This window comes from Selaginella moellendorffii, unplaced genomic scaffold, assembly GCF_000143415.4.
Source record: "Selaginella moellendorffii unplaced genomic scaffold, v1.0 SELMOscaffold_5, whole genome shotgun sequence".
NCBI lineage: Eukaryota > Viridiplantae > Streptophyta > Lycopodiopsida > Selaginellales > Selaginellaceae > Selaginella > Selaginella moellendorffii.
Genome location: NW_003314266.1, coordinates 358,224 through 366,978, shown reverse-complemented (window position 1 = coordinate 366,978; position 8,755 = coordinate 358,224). Strand labels below are relative to the sequence as shown.

The window sequence follows — 8,755 nt, the reverse complement described above, 5'->3', positions numbered from 1 at the left end:
ATTGTTGTGAAGCTTTGATACTGTCAACTTGAAATTTGTAGCAAAATAGACCACCTGTTCCCACAGGAGCAGCATTTCATAGACGTCAAGTTCATATTCCAGTGGCTCGTAGATTTTAGATTGCCTCCTTAATATATTTCTATGTCATGCACAACTGTGAGCCATAAAACTTTTTAACTTATTGTCTTTATAGTCCTACCGTGAAGCATTTAACTTCACAGTAGTGTTCGTCAGCGAATTGTTGTTAACAAACAAGTACCAAGAAAAAAATTAAAGAAAGCACAAACTTCGGATTCCATGTTCCCATGCGCTCCACGTTGTGGTAGTATAAAATGGCGTACTTTCCAGCCTAACGCTCACTCCTCTCTAGTGTGTTTCTTATAAGATCAATGGCTCTCACAGCAGCTCCAAAGTTCTACACCATCGAATCAGTTGCTTATCCTGGCTACTATGTTACTCATAAGGCACCCAGATTGTTCTCAAGTCCAAGGACGCGCTCAATCCCTTCCAGGATCCAGATCTAAAACTTATCCAAATTTTTATCATCTTGGTTTTGATGGGGAAACTCTTCTACAGCTGTGGTACAGGGACGAGTCATGGCAGTTCCTGAGCCAGGATACCAGTGGCCTCTCTGCGTTTGTGTTTTATAAACCACGGCTCCAAGAAAGCTCTCCGCTCCCAGGAAATCTCAACATCTCGACGCGTTGTCAAGATATAGCATCACTGCAAGCTTGTCTACGTTTGCTCAAAATGAAATGAAAGGCTACTGTTGGAGACTATGATCCGGCTGTCGAGGACGATTCTCTCCTCTGGTCTGTTGGCCAAAGCTCGGACGATCAAGTTTCGATCACAATGACTGGGAATTCGTCTGCGTTCTTGAGCCACACTTCCTCAAGTTCGAAATTCAAAGACGGGGTGCCGGTGGTGACATCCACCAGCGGTGGAAGCTCCTGGTGGAAGCTCGTCACTTATGGTAATCCTCTGGACTTGTGGCCAATTCCCTTTGATCTTCTCGTTGTGCTGCACAGAGCCTTCTCAAGTGTACAGGATTCTGTGTCACTGGTTTGGGCAGTACTTGACTTGGAAGCAACAAAATGTGGACGTCACTTTCAAGGATGCAATCAAGCACAACGACGAGACAAATGTGGTTGCTGTTAGTCCAAACAACATTTCTCTCAATGGCATGGTTTGTAACTTTGATCTGACACTATCATCTTCGATCTCACATGTGTTATCATAATACAGAGGCCGAGACGATACCACGTACTTCACCTCGTTCATCCTCATAAACAAGGTGACTGGTTTAGCACTCAAAGAGTCAACAAAGCACTCTTTGAAAACTTTGCAAACTGAACTTGACGATCATCGCAGGTGCTATTGACTCAATATGATCCTCTCGGCTACGACTTCGTGTGGTCTGAGAACCGATTTCAGGCTTCAAACACGGACTATCTCGCGATCAAGCTGGATGGAACAAATTTGCAGTGGCCTCTGCAGAACGATGATCAGTACCAGAACAGTGCGTGGTACCATCCTCTCACGCTCCGCCCAGCATCTGCAAACCAAGGATATCTTGAGCAGCAGGCCTGGAAATTCAATCCAGTGGTGGCAGGCAGTTAACCATGAACCATGCTGTACTCATTACCAGTTTTCTTCTTGCAAATAAAACTCCCTGTTTGATCATGATCGGCTCGATCATCGTCTCTGCAAACACGATGATCCCAGGCTAATCTCCGGCAAGATCGCCTCAGCTCCCAGGATCTTCGAGATGTCCCCCGACTTCGTAAGCCCAAAGCGGCGATGTCTAGATTCTTCCACACCATGCCGGCTCGCAGCGGCGTCTTGTGCTCCAGGCCTGGCCAGAAAGATCTTGTTGGATCGAAGTCCTGTCTCTTGGATGATCGCGATTTACGGCCAAGCTAGTCGCATCGTCCGGTCCCTCAAGATCATCCACAGCTTCCACCTGAAAGGAATGCTGCCGGATCAAGCCACGTTCGTCTGCGTTCTAGCTGCGTGTAGCCACGCTGGTCTGCTCGAAGTTGCGTACGAGATCTTCTGCTCCATCACTGTGAACTACGGGCTTTCCTTGCTCGGAGATCACTGCCGCTGCATGGTTGATCTCCTCGGATGCTCTGGCCAGTAGGAAGAGGCCGATGCATGCCATCGCAGCCGGGGAGCTCTGCCTGGACGAGCCTGTTAGCTTCTTGCCGGATCCATAGTGACGCACGGCGAGCTGCCAGAGCCGGGCAGTATGCTAAAGCGCCAGTGTTGCATCCTCGTCGAGAGTCACTAAGATTTTTTTTGTTTCCCATGGCTGCGCTGCTGCTCCTGCTGTGGTCTGATGCACACCAGGTCCTCGAGCTTGTTGCCATCGATCTTGTACATGGTGACGCCTTCCATGGCGCGGTAATGGTGTTGAGCTTCACTTCTCAGGGAGTTCACGCTTGTTTTCTCCCACATTGCGTAGTTTGAGTTCTTGCGGGTCTCGTTCATGTCTTTTGATCCTGACAGGCGTCCATTTCGAGATGAACTTCCCCATACTTTGCAGTTCTTGAAAGCTCCCTGGTCTTTGCCTGGCTTTCGTTTGAGTCCCATTGCTGCGTAGTAGGCTGCGTTTACTGTCGGTCGGGTCGGAATGACCGACCAGTCTTGCTTTCTGGCTTCTCGCATTGGAGAATGCAGCCTCATTGTCTGTATGCACGGAGACTGTCAATGATAATCCATAGTCGTTCTTCTTACCCCGAGGCATTCCAACAGTTGATAGTAGGCTCTGCCTTGTAGTGGATTGTGTCCCTTGCGAGGAGCCGAGAAGTAACGAGTCCTATAGATGAAAAGAATGGTACAATGATAAGTTGGAAGGAGTGTGAGTCAATACCATTCCGTGTAGCCTGGATCCACCGTAAAACCATACATATCCACCGAGTCACACATTGACAAGGCGAGCTCCAAAGACTTAATGCCTGTCCCTTTCGCTCCCCGACGGAAAACTACACCTTGGAACAAGTAGACAGGATTCGGAAGAAGCTGTAAAAGATAAAACTCAGTTAGCAAACCGCATAGCAAGCGTCAAAGGCCCTATTACTTTTATTTTAGCGTTGAAGTCCCGATGGATAACACTCTTGATAATCAACACTTCATCATCTGCAAAAATCCTCTTTTGCATTAAGCCAGTACTTCGTTCATAGACTTCTACTACGTACCAGATCCCTTTGCAACCTCAAGCAGGTTTCTTACTACTCCACGAGCCATCAATCGAAAACTCCGTTTCATGCCAACATGCTTTGCGTATTTCTGTGAAATGAAAGCAACTTTTGCGAGCTCAGTAGTACGCAACCTTTGTGAGGTGATTACCGTGGTCACTGGTGCCTCATTGTCTCGGATGACAATATCGTGAGCATCTATCTCCTTTCCAAACTCCGTCTTTAAAAGGTCTCCCGAGTTTCCCACCACCGCACACGTCCTAAACTGGCGCGGCCAAAACGGTGGCTTTGGCGGTAGTATCAACTCGAGATGTTCTTCGCACAGGCTTCGGTTGGAACAGTTAGCTGCACCCCTGCACAACTAGATTAAAAACTTCCATCAACATCAAGCTTAGCTTACAGTTGAGCTATTCGTTTTGCAGCGTAGTCCATCCAGCCATCGGGACGTGCATCCAAATACTCGCGAGTCAATATCGTTGTGACGTTTCGATACTGCAAACTCAAAAGTGTTATTTGAATCAAGAGCAAAACTTGCAGCAAAGTACCTGTTCCCACAGGAGCAGCGTCTCGCAGACGTCAAATTCATATTCCAGTGGCTCGTAGATTTTTAACTGCTCATTACGCTGTACCGAGTAAACTTGTAAGCTTCGATCACGCAAAAATATTTCTAGTTGCTTACCCAGGTACTATTTGTTCCCTCCGGATATTTCAGCACGATCTTGCAAGCATCCTTCACGGTTGCAGTCAATCCAAGCCCATTTCTTTCCTGTAAAAGGAAAGCATTGAAGTATCACTACTCTCCAACGAAGAAAACAAAGGAAAGAACATATAAGATCGAGAAAATTGGACACCAGCGCCGCAATCGCGAGTGGGAGCGACAGTAGCAAGGGTCGCTGCCGTCGCTGCTGCTTGGGCGGCTGCTTCCATGCCATTTTCTCCTACGCACTGATCAAGCGCGCTCGTCCCTGTAAACCTAGCTCGCTCAGCTGTCAGATTAAAGCAGACTCAGTTAATTAACATGTTAATGGAGGTAGAGCAATCGGCTGCAGTCCGATAGGTCACCAGTTCACTCGTGGTTGCCTCCTTCGCCAAATAATTTCTTCTAACAAAACAAGCGTTGCGACGCCTAAAATAATGATTTCTAAGTTTTTATATTATTAACTTACATTTATTAATTTTCATCTTTTTGTGACTTTACCCTTATCAATAAATAAATTTAATATTTGTTAGATATTATATCACTAATATATTCATTAAAAATAATTTTAAAACATTTTTTATTACACCATGGATAAGCTTGCTTATAACTCAACCTTTCAACCAACGCTACCAGGCACAAAAAACACATGGGATATGGCAGGCACAAAGTCAGTGTAAGAAGCGTAAGGAAGTGGAAGACAGTGTGAAACACATGGGATAATGCGAGAGAAGCTTGCCACTATATAAATTGGCATACGTTCAAAGAGCTCTATAACTTCACACTCATCCCTTTGGCTTCTCAAAAGCTTTAGTCTTTTCTTAAGAGTTTAGAGACATGGCTCTCACAGCAGCTCCAAAGTTCTACACCATCGAGTCTGCTGCTTATCCTGGCTATTGCATTACTCAGCAAGGCACCCAGATTGTTCTCAGGTCCAAGGACGCGCTCAACCCCTTCCAGGTAAAATCTTTGGAAACTTTGCCGGTTGTCGATCATCATGGGAAACTCTTGTGCAGCTGTGGTACAGGGATGAGTCATGGAACTTGCTGAACCAGGACTCCGCGTTCGTGTTTGTAAACCACGGCTCTAAGAAAGCTCTCCGGTCCCAGGCACACTCAACGTCTCGAAGCAAGGTAAACAGAAAACAGTATTCATACTATACACTGTTGCTGATCATATGGAATTTTGATGGCAAAAGGCTACTATTGGAGACTATGATCCGGCAGTCCAAGACGATTATCTCCTGTGGCGTATTTCCGGGAGCCACGAAAATCAAGTCTTGATCACCATGACTGGAAACAAGTCATTTTTTCTGAGCCACACTTCCTCAAGTGCTAGCTTCAAGGATGGGGTGCCAGTGGTGACATCCAACAGCGATGGAAACTCCCACTGGAAGCTCGTCACTTACGGTAAGCATATGATTTGTTCTTCTCGGTTGTGGTTCATATGATGATGCTGCACAGAGCCTTCTCAAGAGTACAGGATTATATGCGACTGGTATGAGCAATACTTGACTTGGAAGCAGCAAAATGTGGACGTAACTTTCAAGAATGCAGTCAAGCACAACGATGAGACAAACGTGGTGGCTATTCATCCAAGCAACGTTCCTCTCGACGGCATGGTTTGTACTTTTGTCGTTCTTTGTAATCTTATCTCATTCTATTCGATTACATATAGACATGGTACAAGGTTCCCGCTGGAGGAAGAGATGATACCACGTACTTCACCTCGTTCGTTCTCATAAACAAGGTGACTGGTCTTGCTCTCAAGGGGTCAACCAAGCCGGGAGACAAGGTAACTAGTGCACACTGTTGAAAACTTGAAGAAGTTCGCAAACTAAACGAATTGGATGATCATGGCAGGTGCTCTTGACTCAATATGATCCTCTCGACTACGGTTTCGTGTGGTCTGAGAACCGATTCCCGGCTTCAAAAACGAACTATCTCGCGATCAATCTGGATGGAACCAACTTGCAGTGGGCTCTGCAGAACGACAATCAGTATCAGAACAGTGCGTGGTATCACCCTCTCGTGCTTCGCCCGGCATCTGCAAACCAAGTATTTAATACGCAGCAGGCCTGGAAATTCAATCCAGTGGTGGCAGGGAATTGACTATCAGCCATGTTGTATACATAAGGGACCGCTTACCACTTTTCTTCTTGCAAATAACAAGACTTTTCACGGGAAAAAGAAGCTGAGCACTCCCCATTTGTTTCCTTTTCCCATGGAAGCCATGAACTTTCGTTCATTTCCAGTGTCTGCAAAAATCGAAGATTTAAGAAAAAACAAAAACATTATGACTATCGACTATCATTCCATATAGACCATAAAACCATACATATCCACTGAGTCTAGAATTTACTACGTACCAGATCCCTTTGCAACCTCAAGCAGGTTTCTTACGACTCCACGAGCATCAACCGAAAACTCCGTTTCATGGCAATATGCTTTGTGTATTTCTGTGAAATGTAAAATAAATAAATAAATAAACTTTTGTGAGCTCTCAGTAAGATGCAAGTTTTAGATGATTACCGTGGTCACTGGTGCCTCATTGTCTCAGATGACAATATCGCGAGCATCTATCTCCTTTCCAAACTCCGTCTTCCAAGTTTCCCACCTATCTCAAACTGGCGCGGCCAAAACAATGGCTTTGGCGATAGTATATGTTCTTGGAACAGTTAGCTGCACCCCTGCACAACGATATAAAAAACTTCCATCAACGTGAAGCTTAGCTTACAGTTGTGCTATTCGTTTCGCAGCGTAGTCCATCCAGCCATCGGGAAGTTTCCGATGCTGCAACCTCAAAGTGTTACTTCCAGAGCAATGAAGAGCAAAGTTTGCAGGAAAATACCTGTTCCCAGTTTCGCAGACGTCAAATTCGTATTCCAGTGGCTCGTAGATTTTGAACTGCACATTACGCTATACCAAGGATAAGCAAATAGATTTTGCAAGCATCCGAAACAAATGAAAGAGAAGACGAGGAGATAGAATAAAATATGATCCAGAAACTTACCATGATGCTGGACCGACTCAAGCGTAGAAGCGTCCAAATCTCGTAAGAAAAAGAAAAATCCAGGGCGCTGCAAGCCTACATTTCTCTCGCAAGAAAGACCGATCAATTCACATCCAACAATCGCAGCGAGATTTTGCCTCACCTTCGCAGATCAGGGACGCCAGCGACAGTTCGATGCCGCCGCCGCTGCTTGGGCGGCTGCTTCTATTTTTCGCTCCCTCCTCCCTCGCATTCTCTGTAAACCTAGCCAATCGCCTGCAGTCCGATAGGTGACTAGTTCGGTCCTACTTGCCTCCTTATCCCTCGATGAATTCCCATGCGCTCCACGAGGTTGTGGTGGTATAAAATGGGCCTAGATCTCAGAGTTACTCTAGCTCTTAAAAATGGAACCTCTCACAGCAGTTCCAAAGCTCTACACCATCGAGTCCACTGCTTGTCTTGGCTACTGCATTACTCAGCAAGGCACCCAGATTGTTCTCAAGTTCAAGGATGCGCTCAATCCCTTCCAGGTATCAATCTGTGTCAATCCAGATCTAGCATCTTGGTTTTGATCTCTTGTGCAGCTCTGGTACAGGGATGAGTCATGGCAGTTCCTGAGCGAGGATAACAGTGACCTCTCCGCGTTGGTGTTTATAAACCACGGCTCCAAGAAAGCTCTTCGCTCCCAGTCATCCGGAGCATTGCCAAGGTATATAAATCACGACAAGTTTGTCTCACACTTGAATTTTTCTCTATCAAGCTCTGATCCAGCTTACTGTTGGAGATTATGATCCGGCAGTCGAGAACAATTCTCTCCTCTGGTCTATTTCCGGAAGCTCGGACAATCAAGTCTTCGTCACAGAGACTGGGAATTCGTCCGTGTTTTTGAGCCACACTGCGTCGTCGAGGTCCAGCTTTAAAGACGGAGTGCCAGTGGTGACATCTTCCCAGGGTGAAAACTCTAGGTGGAAGATCGTTGCTTATGGTAATCCTCTAGACTTCTGGTCAATTCCTTTTGATTTTTCTCGTTGTGCTGCACAGTGCCTTCGCATGTGTACAGGATTCTGTGCACTGGTTTGGCAATTACTTGACTTGGAAGCAGCAAAATGTGGACGTAATTTCAAGGATGCAATCATGCACAACGACGAGACAAACGTGGTGGCTGTTAGTCCAAACAACATTTCTCTCGACGGCATGGTTTGTGACTTTGTCTGACACTATCATCTTGGATCTCATTCGTATTATTGTAATAGGCATGGTTCAAGGTTCCTGCTGGTGGCCGAGACAATACCACGTACTTTTACCTCGTTTATCCTAATAAACAAGACTGGTCTAGCACTCAGGAGACAAGGTAAGTCCTAAAACTTTTGAAGGACTTTGCAAGCTAAACAAAAGATACCTTTCATGGCAGGTGCTCTTGACTCAATTTGATCCTCTTGACTACGGTTTTGTGTGGTCTGAGGACCGATTCCAGGCTTGAAACACGGACTATGTGGCCATCAATCTGGATGGAACGAACTTGCAGTGGTCTCTGCAGAACGACGATCAGGACCAGAACAGTGCGTGATATCATCCTCTCGTTCTTCGCCCGGCATCTGCAAACCAAGGATATGTTGAGCAGCAGACCTGGAAATTCAATCCAGTGAACAATGTTTAGCTATGTTCATAAATGAGATGAGAAGATGCTAGATCTATGCATGAATGTTCATATGAATAATTACACTTCTAAATGTTTAATCAGCTGCAGTATGATCAATGTCACCAGTTTTTGTAATCAATTCATATACTTCCCAACAAAACGAATGTGTTTAGGTTGGCAAAAAGGGAAGACGGTTAACTAATAAATATTCTGTATTAGCGTTCTTAA

General features: G+C 45.6%; 2 protein-coding genes and 1 long non-coding RNA gene across 5 annotated transcripts; 1 reads left to right on the top strand and 2 right to left on the bottom strand.

Annotated features, from left to right (window-relative positions):
• Positions 1 to 1,616: 1,616 nt before the first annotated feature.
• Positions 1,617 to 4,654, bottom strand: LOC9659642 (sialyltransferase-like protein 1). Its single transcript, XM_002964667.2, has 11 exons — positions 4,531 to 4,654; positions 4,080 to 4,186; positions 3,880 to 3,990; positions 3,746 to 3,823; positions 3,601 to 3,692; positions 3,352 to 3,553; positions 3,201 to 3,291; positions 3,083 to 3,141; positions 2,876 to 3,024; positions 2,740 to 2,821; positions 1,617 to 2,691 (listed from the first exon to the last, which is right to left on the bottom strand). The coding sequence occupies exons 1-11, from the start codon at positions 4,652 to 4,654 to the stop codon at positions 2,290 to 2,292; spliced, it is 1,497 nt and encodes a 498-aa protein (XP_002964713.2). The 3' UTR covers positions 1,617 to 2,289.
• Positions 4,655 to 5,972: 1,318 nt separating this feature from the next.
• Positions 5,973 to 7,205, bottom strand: LOC112344559. Its single transcript, XR_002991739.1, has 7 exons — positions 7,052 to 7,205; positions 6,910 to 6,984; positions 6,748 to 6,815; positions 6,634 to 6,689; positions 6,429 to 6,586; positions 6,266 to 6,355; positions 5,973 to 6,154 (listed from the first exon to the last, which is right to left on the bottom strand). It is a non-coding gene; the product is annotated as an uncharacterized LOC112344559 (long non-coding RNA).
• A 55-nt stretch (positions 7,206 to 7,260) lies between these two features.
• LOC9655028 lies at positions 7,261 to 8,185 on the top strand. 3 transcript variants are annotated; one of them, XR_002991738.1, is made up of 4 exons: positions 7,438 to 7,597; positions 7,660 to 7,873; positions 7,949 to 8,085; positions 8,142 to 8,185. XR_002991738.1 is itself a non-coding variant. In XM_024669472.1 (3 exons), exons 1-3 carry the CDS (start codon positions 7,293 to 7,295, stop codon positions 7,775 to 7,777), a joined length of 369 nt encoding a protein of 122 aa, XP_024525240.1. In that variant the 5' UTR covers positions 7,261 to 7,292; the 3' UTR covers positions 7,778 to 7,913. The 3 variants fall into 3 exon arrangements, 1 of the variants encoding a protein (XP_024525240.1); XR_002991737.1 differs by having other exon boundaries at positions 7,930 to 8,085; XM_024669472.1 differs by lacking the exons at positions 7,949 to 8,085; positions 8,142 to 8,185 and adding an exon at positions 7,261 to 7,418 and having other exon boundaries at positions 7,473 to 7,597; positions 7,660 to 7,913.
• Positions 8,186 to 8,755: the final 570 nt, after the last annotated feature.